Here is a 17,978-nt window from a genome sequence, read left to right as displayed (position 1 = left end):
TAAATTACATAATATACAAATGTATTCTTTTAAACATCAGAAGTTTAAGCCCTCCACAAAACCATGTCCCTCCTACCCCGTCCAACCCAACACATTCACAGTAACCGTTGCCAGGACTGACGCAGAGCGCATCTTTCCATAACACCTCCCTTTATTAAGAACATATATGTCTAAGCGTTAGGCTGTTGGATCTCTAGTCTAACTTCCAATCATAAGGTACCAAGTGACACTGAGTCACTGTGGAATACTCTTTACGAAATAGTTCACAGTATCCTGAAGGCCACCAGCCTGCCTTCACATGACACAGTCCACAGCACGTGGGATGGAGCACATCTGAGCCACAGTGTGGCAGGACACATGGAGATGCAGAATTCAGACACCATGGAGTTCTATTCTGCCATAAAGATAACCCAGGGCACCTATAGGTAACTGGATGCAACTTCAGAACTTAACATTGTCAGATACATAAGCTTAAATAGCACATTTCTCTTATACAAGAAACTACACACATATGGGGTGCAGGGGACACACAAAATAGAGGATAGATAAGTGGGAAGTAGGGAAGATCTTTTTCAAATGGATGGGGGAACAAGAGATGGAGGGAAGGGAAATGCAAATAAGAATTACAGGGGAGCCCAGTGTGGTGGCACATGCCTATAATCCCAGCACTCAGGAGGCTGAAGCAGGAGGATCATAGGATAGATAAGTGGGAAGTAGGGAAGATCTTTTTCAAATGGATGGGGGAACAAGAGATGGAGGAGGGAAGGGAAATGCAAATAAGAATTACAGGGGAGCCCAGTGTGGTGGCACACGCCTATAATCCCAGCACTCAGGAGGCTGAAGCAGGAGGATCACTGTGAGTTCGCGACCAGCCTGGGCTACACAGTGAGTTCCAGAGCAGTCTGAACTACATAGTGAGACCCTGTCTCAAAACAACAACAACAACAAAAAATTAAGGACGGAAAAACAATGAATATAGATCTTTTGTAAATGGGAAAGAGCTGGAGGGAGTGGGGAGGGAGGACAGGGAGGGCAATAAAAAGAATTAAGATGTGTACATATTCCAACTCCCCAAGATAAATGTAATCATTATGTACAACAAACATGTACTGATAAAAAATCAACTGGAACTTGACAAATGTGACAAGGAATATTGCTTTTCTTCCTTTCCAGCTGTTCCTCACGTAACTGACTTGGTAAATAAAAGCTCATCAAAACAAGACACGAAGGAACTGGTGAATGAGGAAACCCAGGTTCTCAGCCCCAAACCTGCTCTGGACAATTGATAGCGTTCTGGATGTTGCTCTGCGTGTACGTCTGCTGAGGGGTTGGGCGAGATGGGCCAGAAGGAAGACATTTTCTCTCGCGCTGTTTCAAGTTGTTGCTGAACTGGGAAACTGTGGGAAGCATATGCTTTTTAAAAACCACCAGCAACATTCGTATTTTGCAGTTGTAGAAGTACCTGCTGCATTAACCACTCAACTTCAGAACACTTTTGTGAAATGGATCACGCAGCTTCTTGAAAGGGATTGAAACTTTTGCTTCAACTTTTTTGTTTCAAAGCTGGTCCCATGTAGCTTAGAAAGCATGTAACCATATAAAAGAAAAGGTAGTGTTTTCAGGGAAGCACACAAAGCCTTTCTCACTCACAAAATGCAACTAGTCCTTCAGAAAGAACTCACCATACGAAATACGATTTTTACCAATTAGAAATACTAAGAACAGACCCCTTTCAGCCCGCTGCACCCTGCAAGCTCTTCCTACAGTCCCCTCCACCATCACCTGAATGAACACAAAACACAACATGGGAACCAACCAGGTGAGAACCTAAAGCAGCAGCTTCCTTTGCCATGGATGCTGGGGGACTGGTTTTTGGGAAGAGATGGGATCTCTAGAGGTTGCAGTGGAACTGAAGAGACAAAGACCCTGATTTTCCCACAGAGGTGGCCAGCAACACAGCTCCGGGCTGAGAACACAGGTGCCAGGGCCACACGGCTTGGGGACATTCATATGAGGGATCTGAGAAACATTAAGTAGTGTGGAAGGTTTAATGGACATTTATTTCTTGGGACAAAGTGGGAGGAACATACACAGAACTTACTTCCTGCCTGTCCTTGAGCCTTTTTTATTAGTTACTAAAGATGCAGTGAACTCGATGTGGAAAGTCAGTCTAGTATGTAATATATTACCCCTATTACTGTATCTAGAAGTTGAATATCGACAAGCTGAGTTTAATTTGGTGGATCCTAAACTTTCAGGAGTTTTCCTTTTTGTTGTACTGGGAATCAAACTCTGGACCTTGCGCTTGCAAGGCAGGCAGGGGGACCACTGAGCCAAATCCCCAGCCTGCTAAACTGTCTTTGCACTACCTTAAAAGAGTCCTCCCTTGAATGCATCTTTTTTTTTTTTTTTTTTTTTTTTTTGGAGTACGACCAGGGAAGGTAGTAGGATACAAGTGTGGCCTTTGGACACTCAAAAGCCCAGAAATTCTTGAGAAATAGAATATCTCTTAAATGTATGCTCCTCTCCACCTAGAGGTTTTAAATCCTAAGAATGTTTCAGTGGAACTTGTATCTATAGGAGCAGGAACATCACTTGTAGGCATTATGTTCTCAGAGTCAGTGAAACTCAAAATGAGCACTGGTCAGCCAGAGGGTGTCTTCAGTTGCTGAGCCTAAAAGACCAGATACCCACTTACATTCATCAATTAAGGTGACTTTATTATGGAAAACAAGAGTTGCATATATTCATGGGAGCGGTTTTACAACCTAACTTCCTGTTGTTACTGATTTGAAGGATGGAAAGGTGCTGCTAAAAGCCTCCAGTTACATGGACCTAAATCAAGATTCCAGCCAGCATCTCGTTCCCCAATTAACCCTCTTTCCCTATGTATTCATTTCTCTTGCAAACAAATCCAAACTCTTGAGGATATCAGGAAAGCATGCCCTACTCTTATAATTTTAGTTTTAATGTACAAGTTCTGATTTTAGGTGCACCTAAGAATGAATTGATTAAGCAATGTGGTATGACTTAAGTGCCAGGACTGTGAGAGAAACAGAAAATAGCTTTGTAGTGAGAAATATATTTCACATATATTAACTCGATGAAATTAATGCCATTTCAGCACATAACTAGTTCTTTATTATTAAAGCTAGACAACTTGGAAAGTTCCATAGTTTTGTGGAAAATTTGAATACATCATTGGGTTATCAAGTTCAATAAGAAATTTTCACACGCCTATAGGCTCAGGGCATTTCATAAAATGCCAAGTTTTGCAATCAGTAATTTAAACAAAAGTTTTAAATATAACCTGGCATTCAACTCAATCTGCCTACTACTGTTCATTAACTTCTAATCATGATTTCAGTATTTGTAGGATGAAGATAAATATGGAAAGCAAAAATTCCCAGTCCAGTTTAAAAAAGGATATTCAAGCAATTTGAATCAACCTTGCCAGCAGTCTGGAGAAGAGGTTTTTTGGTAAGTAGTACATATAAAGAAATTGTAATCAAAGATGCCATTAAAATACAAGTTGGTAAACAGGCATTACCTATTTAATAATATATACATAGAATTATCTTGAAAAGCTTCATTTTATACAGAATCATATTTACAAAATGAACAGTGTAATCAAATTAAGATTATTTATACAATGCAAACATATGTACTCTGGAAGATAAACCAGTTTTGTCATCATAGTCAAGACGGACAGCCATATGCATTTTAAAAAAGAATTTCATTCCAGAAGAATAATACATTTTTAATATGCAATTTTATTTTTCATTTATTTTCCTAAAAGTTCATGTTTGGATGCTTTTTCAACTATTTCTCTCGTTCAGGTTTCTAGTGCCACCAACTGGTGTTAGTTAAAAGTTAATAATCTTTTATTAAAAAAAGAAAAGTTACTGAAAAAAAGGCTACTGGAGTCAACATTCATAAGGCATAAATGACAACATGATTTATAAAAATATTTCCAGCAGGGTAGCATACCTTACATTTACAACATTAATAATTTGTAATTTTTTTCCTTCCAATGGTAAATCTGATCTAAATTTTTATGTAAAAATCTTTAGAAAAAAATTAATATACTGCAAAACAAAGTTTGCAAACATGCACGACAATACAAATTTATCTTCACTAATTTACTAAAATGGTAGAAACCTTTTTATGATCTTTGGATGTTTTTCCTTTAAGAATAAACAAACTATGACAGCAGTTATGAAATGTGCTGAACCACTATGAAAACAGCAATTTTCTCCCAGTAAGCTTCAGCCAGGATTCAGTTTCTGAAGCTTCGTGCCACACTGAGATTTCCGGGCCATTACCTGCCCAAGTAGATGAATGCTCTTCTCAGCAGAGTACAAAAGGGGCTGGCATGAGCTCTAAAAGGCCAAAGTCCTGCTTCTACTGCCTCCTAACTACCGTCATTACACCGTCAGCTGCACAAGGACAAGAAGTGCCCTATACAGTCTGTTCATCAATGCAATCACAGTACCCTGTCTGGTGCCTGACAGTGGTAGGTTTTCAAAGTGTTTATTAAGTGAATAGATAACATGATCATAGCCTGAAATCACTTTAAATGGTTACAAAGGTATAAAATAAAACCAAAAAATATTATCAAAGTTCAAATTCATTCATTCTGTCTAATCCAACCATTTTTAAATCCTTAAAACTGTTTTAACAGACTATACTTGGAAGTGGTATAGGGAAAAGGAAGTCACAGAAAGTAACACTTTCAAATTAGAACCTATGAAGTGTACAAATATATATATATATATATATATATATTTGTACACTTCATAGGGACAAAATCTCCTGCTCAAAGACACTGAAATAGTACTAACTAGCCAAAATGGCCTTTAATGTATACACTTAATAATGAACATATTGGACAAATTTCTCCATAGATTTCAGGTCTATCCCTGTCATCCATTTTCTCTCCATATATTCAATATAGTAACATTGAGGGCCCCTAAATCCTTATACCAACTTGTCTGTGAATGAAGCTAGAAACAGGAGTCTCTGACAGATGAACATTTTTTGTAATTATTTTGCTCAGCCCTGATCCGTATACAAAAGGATGCAGTAGATACTGAAGAGCAAAAAGGAAGCATTTTTTAAAAAACTTTTCTATAGTTTCTTAAATTTATGAAGAAAAAAATTTAATACAGTCAAAATATGGCTTTTAATAACTTTCTTCTGAAACTTGTATCATTAAATTTCCCCAAGTAGGTCATGGCAAAAATATGAATACTGGAATGTTCTTTTGTCTGTAATAAATGTATGTATTTTTAGAAGTGCACAGGCACGGGACATGATGGATCTGATCACTGTTTGGTCTCTATTATATATATTCTGTGGCTTGGAGAAAAAAATTGTAATTTTTAAATCTGTATCACACAAGAAACTAAAAAGGTTTAGTATGTTTCCTACTCTTGTAGACTTCTGGAGTTTCAATAGTGTGTCTAGAAACAAATGGGAAAATAATTCAGATTTTATTGCACTTCCCCTCTTATTTTGATAAATTATTAATAAAAAAGCAAGACATGTTAAAAAAGACTAATACTTTTTACATCTATTTTAAAAATAAAACATCTTTGAATGTGTACTTTCACTCTGAAGTAAAAAGAGGTTTGTTTTGGGATGACAACATATAACTCAATACATAGAAAAAGACACTACACAGAATCACCAAATCTTTAGTAAATTACCACTTTAAACAATGTTAGGTTGATTTTTAAAAAAATGTTAAAACACATTATAAGGACATTTCCATCATGAGTCCAACTTAAGGGCCCATACAATTCTTTAAGGCTTCATCCAAAGCTCATTTCTCTTAATTGTGTAGGGGGGGATCTAAAAGAGAACAAGGCTTGCTGCAACATCTGCATATGAGCCAGGTACCCCATGTACTAACGATCTGGATATCATGCAATGTGAAAGAAATTACAACAGGTGAGAAATTATAAAAGGTGAGAGAAATTCAAAGGCAAATATTAATACTATGGCAAGATTTAAGTGTACATCTTGAATAAATAATGTAAAAAATCCAAGAACATGCAAAAATTTAGCTCTAAAATTCCCTTGATTCTAGACATATATTAAAATAAATACACAGAAACATCGCATTTGGGGGAAATGCATGGTCACTTCACTGTAATATGTAATTAACTGTCAGTAGTGAAGAATGACGCTCTGATGAAATGATTAACAGTGCCATACACTGGTTTCTCTTGGGAAACTGGTTCTGCATAAATATCTTAAGCACTATTATGTTTATCTTCATGTCAGTAAAGCCAACGTATTTCCATGTCAAAGTAGTATTCATCTCCCTTTTCTAATGATTTGATCTACTTCACATTTTAAAAACAAGTGAAGTCCACAGCAATTTTCTAAGTGAATATGTTACTAAAAATAACATTTTAAGAAACTAACGAGATTTAGAATTCAATGATTAATTCAAACCAAATCTGAAAACATGTACAGAGAGAAGGAAAACTGACAAGAGACATATAATATGTGATCACTGCTAGTTACCAACAGCTGCCTGTTCTGTAAGTTCAGTTTCCATGAACTGAACTGAAAGATTTAAGTATTTAAACGCATCCCTCAAACACAATTATATGTTATACCGGAGTGTTAAAACATAAAAAAGGTGGAGTTTTAAAATTTTTTGTTTGTTTTGAGATAAGGTTTTGCTGTGTTACCCAGGCTGGCTCTGAACTCTGGGGCTCAAATGATCGTCACACCTCAGCCTTGTGAGTAACTGGGGCTCCTGGCAGGTGCCCCACAGCCAGGTAAAAACATAAACATTCTTATCACTTCTGTAGTTTTCTTGGTGTTACAGAAATAGTGAATTACTGAATGACTAATATATCTTTCTATGCATACTTTTAAGAAGATGAGTCATTTCTGACATTATATATTTTAAACAGAAGAAACATGGAGAAGGAATTTTTTGAAGCCCTTACAGCAATGCTCAGCACTTATACGACTATGAGCAAATTAAGTTGTTTCGATTCACTGACAGCTGTAGCACTGCAACCATAGAAAAACAAATTTCATCAAAGCCTACACTCTTACAGCATACACAGCAATGCATCCATTTGTGAAAGGCTATTTTTTATACAGATGAAGCAAAACAAATATGTGAGTGGATGACACAAAAAGCAGGGAAGTTTCCGACAACACTGGTCAGTGGCACCTGCTCCCATGTGGCTTTGGCCTCTCTGTGTTAGGTTTTCTTAATCCTTTGTTCTAGTTCATGCTGGTGTTTAATAAGGCGTTCTATTTCTGTTCCAAGTGTTTGTAGATTTTCCTTTAATAATTAGGGAAAATAGAGAAAAGAGAACTAAGCACAATAAAAAGGTTCATTTGTAACTATTTTTGTCTGAATTTTGAAACCAAAAGAGTTGTAAACGCTGAGATAAACTAGACATACATTTTTGGTAAAGTAGGCATGTCCATTTCAAAGTCATATTTAATCTTTTTCCTGCAACTATGAAAACTTTCTGTGCATACAAAACTTTTATGCATAAACACTTGCTAGATTTAAAATCCATTAAGATCAAGGTCCATACATATCAAAAATAGTTGGATCAGATAATAGCTGCAAAAAATAAAAGCAGCAAAATACATTAAAATGCTTCAATTTTAGAAAATTACGTTTTAGCAACTAACTGTAACTAATTATAATGTATGCCAAAAGCTATCCATCTAAAGTATACAGCTTACCTTGGTATCCATATACTAACTAAGCTGATTTAATTTAAAAAACTGAACTTTTCAAAAGAGAAAAATACTAAGATTACATGTCTGTGTAGGACAGCTATCTTGCCCAATGGAATCAGCTGAAGTGTTCGAGGAGACTACAGACGAGGCCCAGTTTTACCATGTTTACCTACTGTTAAGTGAATGAGAAATACAAATACCTTCAATGTAATATTCTTTAGTAACGTATCCTCCAAAACAGCCTGTAATTTTCTGTTGATTTCCAAAGACAGCTCCAGAGTTAATCCACTATCAGCAGGATGGGATGTATATAAAGATGCCATAATGCCACCTCGTCTACTTAAATGAACTTTGTTAAAATCAGATGCCTCTGAAGAAAGAGTGCCTGATTCTTCTCGTAAAATGTAACTCTGAATTATTCTGCAAAACAAAATGACACTTACCAATTGTATATCTGCAGAATTTTAAATACTGAAATTTGCAAGAATCATAACCATAAAAGAAACATCAGGCTAGTAAGTGAAACTCTATTAGAAAATGATTTTTCTTATACAAGTGTTTGCTTAAACTATCCCACTTGTCCTATCACAGTATTTAGATGAAAGATAAACACTGCTTTTCTATTTCTATTTCTCTTGATTTGTTAATATTTTCTATTTTCCTATTAAACACATCTATGTCTATCTATCTATATATCTATGTATTTACCTACCTACCTACCATCTATCTCTGTTTTTTGAGGCAAGGTCTCACTCACTGTAAGTCTAGGCTGGACATGAACTCTATGTAGCTCAGGCTGGGCTTCAACTTGAGATCCTCCTGCCTTAGCCTCCTGAGGGCTAGAATTACAGGCATGAGCCATCACACTCAGCTACTTACTTTCCTTTAAAAAGCCACAGACAAACATTTCTGTAAGTTTAAACTTATTTTACATAGAAATTAAAGGAGCCTAGGAAAAGACCTGTAATATAAAACTATCAATTCTTATTTAAGTGAGTATGATATTGTGAGAGGAGCCTGGCCATAGTATAAGCTCTAAAGTCAGTCAGAGCTGGGTTTGGATCTCCAGCTCTAGGTGTCTCTCTCACAGGATAAATGGTAGCCCTGCCTGACTCAGTGATCTGACCAAGGCTCCAGTGACTCACATGCAGTCAGAGAATTTGCTTTCTTACTGAGGGGTTGCAGGGAATCAATGAGATAAATGTTATAAACCACAGCATAGGGTCTTGTACTAGTATGAGCCTGACTGACTACCCTATTATGTCCTGCCCAACAAGAAAGAAGTCTAAACCCCATATAGCTTTCAGATTCAGAGTTATAAAAATAAAAACTAAGTAGAGCACTATCATTTTAAAATCCAAAATTATTTTATTATGTAAAAGAAATTAACATGTACCAAACTCTATATCACATTAAAAGAAAGGCCTGTGTTTTCTTTCATCTCTATATTCTCAAAACCTAGAATATAATAGATGATCATATCAGGCTGGAAACGGAATGGCTATAAAAATGATTAAGCTAGGAAAGGTAGCTTGTGCTTATGTGCCAGCTAATCAGGAGATTAAGGCGGGAAGAGGTTGAGGCCAACCTGGCCAGCATGACAAGATCCCATACCAAAAAAACAAAAAACAAAAAAATCTTTCTCTCTCTCTATATATATATATGTATGTATGTATGTATGTATAGTGTATATACATGTGAAAAATAGTATTTTGAACACAGATTATGCTACCATAATAATACATACTTTGTTTTTTTCCTAATTTCTTCCACCAATTGTTTGATGTGGTCCTCCATAAATTCTATCTTTTCATTCTTCCGGGCATGTGCTTTCTGCAACCTAACTATCCTCTCAATCAACATGGCCTTGTCCACTTCTGGAAAGTTATCCACAGCCACTGATGAACCAGTATTTTCTGGAGATCGATCTTCTGCACTGCTTCGTGCATTAAGGGAACCTGAAAAAGAAAAGAAAGGGAAGCGGAAGGGGAAGGGGAAGAGAAAGGGAAGAGGGGAAAACCAGTTTAGATATCATGTGTAATCTGGAGTCATCTCTCGTCCTATACCTGAGCGATACAACAGAGAGACCCAACCCTTTTATATTTTATCATCAGCATATTCAGAAACAAGAACTCAGACCATTACTGACCTGAGGTGTTCTATGTCTAACTCCGTACAGTGAATATCTGAAAATGACACTGGAATAAATAATGTATGAGATGAGACGTGGCGGTAGAGAAACAAGTCGGAGTAACAAGTATAAAGTCACATCAGACTTAAAGGACAGGTCATACCATGGTATCGGTTCTTTTGGAACTCATGATCTGTGCCCAAACTGATGAGTGCCAAAAGAATTCTTCCTATGAGAAATAATGTAATTAGAAATAAAACTGTGATGAACTTGAACATTCTATTGGGCTGATATTAGCCTTTTCCAAGGCTAATGTAAGTCTTTCAGCTTTGGTGGTATCACAAACTCTTTACAACCCACGGTTACCACTTAAAGTAGGAGAAAGTACACAGCCGAGTATGTGGGGATTCTACACTGTTCATGAGCTACTTTGAAGCTGAAGCAAGTGCCAACATTTTTTCTCATCAAAATGGGACAAGTCTTGGATGTGACATGTTTTGATGAGTACCAAGGTATGCCTGTATTATAAAGGCAGAAAAAATTATGGGAAGAAGGAATGTGAAAGAGGAAAAAAGGAGGATAAAAAATAATGAGTCAAGTTCTGGAGCCAGCCTGCATACTGCTCTACTAAGGTGTGTGACTTTGGACATTTAACTCTCAATGTCTTGGCTGCTTCATCTTGAAAAGGAAATAGTGGTATTATTAATTTCATATGACTGTTGTACTCATCTGGATGAGTTAATCTATTAAATCACTTAGAATTGTGCATATAGTAGGCCTTATATGAGTGTAAACTCTTATTTTACCAGCATCAGGGAGATTTCTGTTCCTCTACCTAACAAAGCTTTGCTTAAAAACTTCATTTTAACAGCTTCTTGGCCTTCTGACTGAGATCAAGTGTAGTAAAACCTCATTTTATAAAGACAAGTAATATACCTTAGTCAACATTATACAATTAATAAATGGCAGAGCTGGGATCTGAAGACATAGCAGTTATTTCAAATCTGTGTTTTCTATCACACATTTTTCCGCTACTGTAATAGTTGGTTTTGCCCACTAATGTACAACTCCTGGGAGACAGTGTAGCGTAGTGCCTTAATATCACGTGTCTACTCAGTTGGTCCATAGCCACGAGTAACACACATATATTCAACCAATCACATATCAGAAAAAAACTGTGCCTGTACTTAACACCTACAGGCTTTTTCCTTATTCCTTAAACAATAGAGTGTAACAATTATTTTTATAGCATTTACATTGCATTGGATATTATAAGTAATCTAGAGATGATTTAAAGTATATAGAAGGATATGTATAGGCTATGTGCAAGTACTACAGCATTTTACATCAAAAATTTGAGCACGTATGTTGGTATCCACAGGAGGCAAAGTGTTAGAACCAATCCCCTGAAGATACTGAGGGAGGACTACATATACAAAAATCTGATACTATATAATGACAACCATTTCATTACTCCTTAGGTGTTAAAATATAAAAGAAAAAGAGGGTCCATACTGCACCAAAATGCTCTGGCTGGATACAAATTTGAATTTTAGATATTAAAAGAAGTTGATATATAGAAAAAAGAGATACAGAAAATAAAAAAGGAGGTGGTGAAACATTATGTAGAAGACCATGACAAACCAGAAATCCTGGATAATGATTAGACATTAAACATTTTAATCAGAAACATTTTTTATAATTATGCAATTCTTTTTTTATACTTCAAAATGCAACAAAGTATATCAATACTTTTTAAAACCAAAAATACAACTTATTTTTATAATCACTAAATAACAACTAAAACCATTAGTTTTTACCTGAGGAACTAGAACGACTTCCCATGCTGCTAACTTCTTTATCATAGCTTCCATTCTCAACCTGATCTAATTTTCTTCGTGCTACAGACAAAAGATATGGATTACTTACAACAATGACCATGAGCATTTCCCTTGTCTCTGAGTTTTAGTTGCTAAAAGGACTTGGGCAAAATCGCAGAGAAGACAAGAGAAAGTTCCTGAACACATACCTGAGATGGAAGGCTACAGGTATCACTCACATAAAGTAACATTTAGAAATGTATAGGTCAAATACAAAACACACAGAAATTACAACATGTTAACTGACCCTGACACACTAAGTTACACTGAAATTCAATTTTAGAGTCCTGAAGATCCTCCTAGTATCAAAAATTTCCCTTCAACTATACTCATATATAAAACAAATGGAATTCTTCCAGCAAATAGCTGCATATATTTATGTTAAAAATGCTAAGTATTTTATATCACTATATTTCACCACATTTTAACACAAAACCATATAGAGAATAGTAGAGAATGGAAAGTTGGAGTTTATATCTTTTTCATCTTTGTATCTCAAGTACATAGCAGAAACACTCATGAATTTTTGAATGAAAGAAACCTGGGTTCCAATCCTATTTGTCAACTGTTGTGTTCAGGTAATCTGTAACCTTTCTGGGTCAGTTTCCTGAGAACTGGGTGGAGGGTTAGGTCTCAATCAATAGAGATGTTTGGCCCAGGAACCCCAAACAGTACACAAATCAATTCCCATGCATGTGTAGAGAGAAACTTGGAATGGATATTTATACTTATATTTAAAGACAAATCTTTTAAAATTAAACATTAGTGGTTTTTTTGGAGGGGGAGGGGAGTAGTACTGGGAACTGAACCCAGGGCATTTGCACTGCGCTACACTCCCAGCCCTTTTCTCATTCTTTATTTGAGACAGGTTCTCGCTAGGTCATCAAGTTGCCTGAGCTGCCTGTCTCGGCCTCTAAAAGTACTGGGATCACAGGTGTGTGCCACCATGTCTGTCTATATATTTCTATTTTTCTTATGTTTTCTCATATCCATAAAATAGAGTAATACATGTTTAAAATTTATAAAGAAACAAATTGGATAAAAACGCCTCAGCACAGAAGACAGCAATTTATGGAATTGCAAGGTTAGCAATTTGGTCTATGAAAATTAATACATTAAAAGAACACATGGCTGTAATTAATTCGGTAGAATATGGAATACAATGTATTTTTCTCAAGAACATTTTTAATGATTAAAAGAAACACACATTCAAGGTGTAAGTGGAAGAATTTATACCTTGCTGAAGCTGTTTGGTGAGATCCTTGATGTTAGAGGCTTGCTTACGTCTCTGAGTTACGAGCTCATCCTTCAGTTCCTCCACCTGCACGCTCAGAGCTTTAGCTTCTGTTTGTCTACAAGTGAGTTCCGTTTGCAGAGTATGGACTTCCTCTTTTCGTAGTTCTTCCTCTTTTAGCAGTCTACTTTCCTGAATAGTAAGTAAGATACAAAACACCAGCTTTAATGTTTGTTTTCATTATCGCTCACAGTTTAAAACTTTAAAAACATAAAATCCTGCACAGCAGAGATTCCTCTATTACTCCATATCAGGTTTTGTTTACTGAGCTCCCTGAAACCCTCACATACCAAGGTAGGAGACGCACTCATGGGTCCATTCTACATACGCGAAGCAGCATGAGGTACAAGGCTTTGAACTTTTGGAGTCTCAATGACAAATTATTTTTATGAGTAACTTGAAGACACTCATAATTTGGAACTATGAAAATATTTAAATATCCAGAAATTTAAATTACTACTTAAAAAAAAAAAGATTTCAGTTAGGAACAGAAACTATGATGTTTTTAATTCTTAAAAGTGAAATATTCTTATTCATTTTAGGGAGAAATTTTAGTTAATTTTATCAGTTAAAAGGAAAAACTAACACTTTTACAGCATTTAAAATCAGAAAGTGTCAACAGAAAGGAGCTTAAATTAATTACAACTACACTTCTATGGTGCTAGGGAACTTTAACCTATGCTTCCTGCTATGTTGTTGTAAGAGTTAAATGGACATTTATACTTACCAAATTAATGTTTATTTGTTTCATTTGTTCACATTGGCTTTGTAACTGACTTTCACTACAAGAAAGCTTATCAAGTTGGGACTGCAAAGAATTGTTTTCAGACTGAAGCTGTGCATTCTTACTAGTGAGCTTTTCTGTAAACAGTAGTAGCTCAGATTCTCTTTTCCTACTCCCTTCGATGTCTTTTTGCAGGTCATTAATCAAAGAATTAAGACTTTCCACTTCTTCCTTCAAATTTTCAACTTCTTGTTTACCTCTAAAAAACAAAGTTTATATTTATGAAAAATTATACTACTAAAAGGCATTGACTTTAGAATTTCATTGAGTAAAATGTTTTCTAAAGGTATCTTTATTTATTTATCCAAGTATTTATGAGTATCTACCAGATGATTAGAACTAAGACCCAGGTATATAAGCAATAAAGATGGCCCCTGCTTGCAAATATTTTAATCAAGCAAAACATTTTTGATGATGAAAACTTATATAACTGATGCTCAAATTAATGCTTCAGGTAGATGGCATAACCTTTTCATATAAAAAGATAGACAGTAAATAAGTTAGGCTTCTGAACCATATGGATTTTATTGCAAGAGTTCCACTTTGCTACTGCAGTATGAAAGCAGACACAGACAATACAAAAACAAGTATGACTATGTTCCAAAAAACTCATAGAAAGAGGTGGTGTGCTAGATTAGGCCTGTGGGCCATAACTTGGTGATCCGTGTCCTAAAGAAAAAGCAGGAGTTAGTGAGAGAACACAATATGTTCTGGGTAGAGGGAACAGTATGCGCTAAAGCTAAGAAGGGAATACGAGTAGAACTTTTTGTTCTACTCTTTTGAACATTCCGTATTGGTAATAAGGACTGTACTAGATACAAAGCACTTAATCCAAGGCTTGCCAAAATCCATAAACATCTGTTAACCAACACCCAAGAGTTGAGAAGAGGAAGGAAAGAAAGAAGTGAGAGACTGGTCACAAATCTTAAAAGCAAGGCTGACATTTGAACTCACTAGGCAGTCTTTGAGGTAATGGGAAGTCATAAAAGATTTTGAGAAAATAGCCTTTTTTTAAAAAAGATTATGCCAGTGATAGTATAGAAAATGGCTTAGAGATAAAGCAAGCAGAAAAACCAGTGTAGGAGCTATGATTAGGCAGTCTTTGAGGTAATGGGAAGTCATAAAAGATTTTGAGAAAATAGCCTTTTTTTAAAAAGATTATGCCAGTGATAGTACAGAAAATGGCTTAGAGATAAAGCAAGCAGAAAAACCAGTGTAGGAGCTATGGCAGTTTTCCAGATAAGAGCTGATAATGTTTTAGACTATGGTAGTAGCAGTGGGGATGTAAAAAGTGAATGGATGTAGATAATATTAAAGAGTGATATCACTAATACTCTGTAATGGGTTAGTATGTGAAAGGAAGGAGGGAAGAACCAAGGATGACCCCCAGGTTCCTGGGTTGAACATATGGATGTTACGATGACCACAGGAATATTAGAAGAAAAGTGTATGTGTAGGCAGACGAAAAGATTCAGTTTTGAACATTCTAAAGTTTGAAGTGTTTTGGGTACTTCTGTGCTTAAAAGCTAAGCAAAAAGGATGAAGAAAATAACTCAGAAGACCTGCAACATGTTAGGGAAATAACTAGCATCACTCAGAAATATGATAAAATTCATATAAAAGAAGGCTGACAGAGAAGTTCACCAATGAGAGAGTGGCCAGAGAAATGAAGAGAACACCAGAAAAGCCTGATGAAAACAAAGCCAAAGGAACAGAACAAATCAAGAGAGACGAGTTCAGTGGTGCTTAAAAAAAAAAAAAAAAAATTGAAAATTCATCTGAGTATGGTAGTGCACACCTATGATCCAAGAGCTAGGGAGGCTGAGCCAGGGAGATTGCTGCAAGTTTAAGGCCTGGACTACATGATGAGTTCAAGGCCAGCCTGACCTACATAGCAAGCATCTATTTAAAAAAACCAAAGACCTAATGGTTCTAGTATGATAATGCCAGCATAATCGTTATGTTAAGATGTTATGTTTGCTCTTGATTTTAAATTTCCACGGTAAAACATTGCACTTCTACAAGAATTTGACATCTAAGACAGCTATGAGTGGTTAAAACAAATTGCAGTTCTCTGGCTATACTTTGTATTTCAAAGTAGTCGATATCCAGATGAGATTATAATAACTAAAATTACCACTCCCACTTCAATACTGGTGTAACTGACCTTGTGGATATTCAACATCTAAGGCTTGGAGAACGAAGTTAGAAAAGTAACTGGGGTAAGAAGATAGCCAATATTTTGGCCCTGGGCCCTCCAAGATCAACAAGGACCCAGAACCTGACGGAACTTCTCTATAGGAGCCCTACAACTCTGGTAAACCATTCAACCTCTAGAGCAGGGAGACTGATGGACTCCAGAGGACAGGAGTCAATTAGTGTGCACTGTGCTAAAAGGAGGGTCCCTAAAGAGAGGAATGTTCCCATGCTTCCAAGGGAAGTCATGTGATCTAGCAAAAACAGTGACTCATTCTGATGATACAACTGTTAGAGGAAAAACTGAAAGAACTAAGAGGCTCTGGCCATGGCCTCAAAAATAATGCCTGACAAGCCTGAACTGACCTGGAGCAAGATTAATTCTGATTAACACAGGTCTCACTTTGACTTGGTCTTTAATACCGAAAAGGAAAGTATAACCCATTATAAAGAATCATAACAATATTAAGTCAAAAGTTTGGCTAAATATAAAAAGGAGACACCTTAGCCAACTAGTATTCCTTTGTTGGGAACAAAAAAACATACTTATGATACATGGAGCAATGCCTTTCAAAGTGTGGAGTAGATTCCAAACCAAGACTGTAATCACACTATTTGGCTAAAACACACTGACTTGTTTGCTACTGAATGAAAGGCAAGAGATGGAATGCAGATGGCCAGCAAATGGTACCAAATGGTACCTAGAGGCTCTGTAGTACAAACCTATGGCCTTAGTTGCCTCCATGGTGGATAGGAAGATGTACAGTAGGGTATCCATGGGTCCAAGAGAAAAAGCCATAGATCAACCAGCTAACCTCCCAGTCTTGCGGCATTGATAGACCGGTGTGATTATCAGGCCACTATCTTTATAGTGGCCAATGAGTAGGGCCTGAGAATAATAGGGCACACTGACTCGCTTACTAACTATACACAAAGGGGGGTGTTTCATTATTAAATCCAGAAGTAAAAATGATGAGAAAAAGGCAATTTTACAAAACCAATGGCTAGATATTCTAGCAGCAGCACAAATTGGAATGTGTGCCATTATCAAAATGGAATGTTATGTGTACATTTCTGACAATTTTGCAAATGTGTCTTCTCCACCACATGATCAGTGTTCACAAATCCATGTAATGTCAGACTCTGCCGTAAGCTTTAATGACTGGCTGGCAGGTTGGTTCCCTGGAACAACCTGCTGGGAGAAAGTTCTCATTTTTCTGGTTATGATACTGTGCACTATTCTTTTTGGTTACATGATTCATTATTGTTTTACGCTAATGTCTCATATGTCCTTGCCCTCTTTTTCAACTACCAAAAAATGATTGATAGTTTTTTTAAAGGATGGAACCAATTATTATATGTCTTGTTTAGATTAGTCAGGACTAGGCAGGGTTAACACCCTTCCTCAGGCTGATGCAGTTACATGAAGACCAACGCTCAGGCCTTCTGCATCCCTTTAAAAATATACAGGACCCAAGTCTTAGAGGGGGGAAATGAGGTAGGATAGAAGAAATAAAACTAGGTAGACAGGTGACAAGGAAATTGACTTTAAAATTTGTATTTTTAAGAAAAAAAAAAAAAACCTGCATCTTCAGGATATAAACCTATTATTTTTTCTCTCCTTTTCTTCTCTCAAAACATAGCAAACCTGGGTAAATCCCTTTCACCTCAGAAGGGGTTTGCCCATTCCCTTTTTATTTGCAAATGGTCCTCTTTCACCCATGAATGGACCACACTTTTGGGGGCCAATCTCTCCTACCCACTAGACAAGACCTAAGGCTTAATTATCAGACTCCACAGATTCCACCACCCAAAACACATAAAAGACCACTGCTCCCAACTGTATCACACCTCATTTTTCTGAGCACTAGCTCTCCATCCTTGGAGTGTATCCTATAGCTACTTCTAATAAATCCTCCCCATTTCTCTTTCAAAAAAAAAAAAAAATACTGAAAATTCAAG

General features: G+C 36.4%; 1 protein-coding gene across 2 annotated transcripts in view; it reads right to left on the bottom strand.

Moving 5' to 3' along the window:
* Window positions 1-4,788: 4,788 nt before the first annotated feature.
* Ccdc186 (coiled-coil domain containing 186) overlaps window positions 4,789-17,978 on the bottom strand; it is a 49,350-nt gene continuing 36,160 nt past the window's right edge. For both annotated transcript variants that reach the window (XM_010634595.3, XM_010634596.3), the window contains exons 11-16: window positions 13,764-14,019; window positions 12,979-13,168; window positions 11,683-11,763; window positions 9,479-9,689; window positions 7,932-8,151; window positions 4,789-7,318 (exon numbers count right to left, since the gene is read on the bottom strand). In XM_010634595.3, coding sequence (XP_010632897.1) covers window positions 7,235-7,318; window positions 7,932-8,151; window positions 9,479-9,689; window positions 11,683-11,763; window positions 12,979-13,168; window positions 13,764-14,019 — 1,042 coding nt within the window. In that variant the 3' untranslated portion in view covers window positions 4,789-7,234. The remainder of the gene's footprint in view (window positions 7,319-7,931; window positions 8,152-9,478; window positions 9,690-11,682; window positions 11,764-12,978; window positions 13,169-13,763; window positions 14,020-17,978) is intronic.

The sequence above is a fragment of the Fukomys damarensis genome, unplaced genomic scaffold (assembly GCF_012274545.1).
Source record: "Fukomys damarensis isolate Sample0158 unplaced genomic scaffold, DMR_v1.0_HiC HiC_scaffold_8, whole genome shotgun sequence".
In the NCBI taxonomy this organism is placed as follows: Eukaryota; Metazoa; Chordata; class Mammalia; order Rodentia; family Bathyergidae; genus Fukomys; species Fukomys damarensis.
Note: the sequence above shows the minus strand (reverse complement) of the source record. Positions and strands in the feature narration are given on the sequence as shown.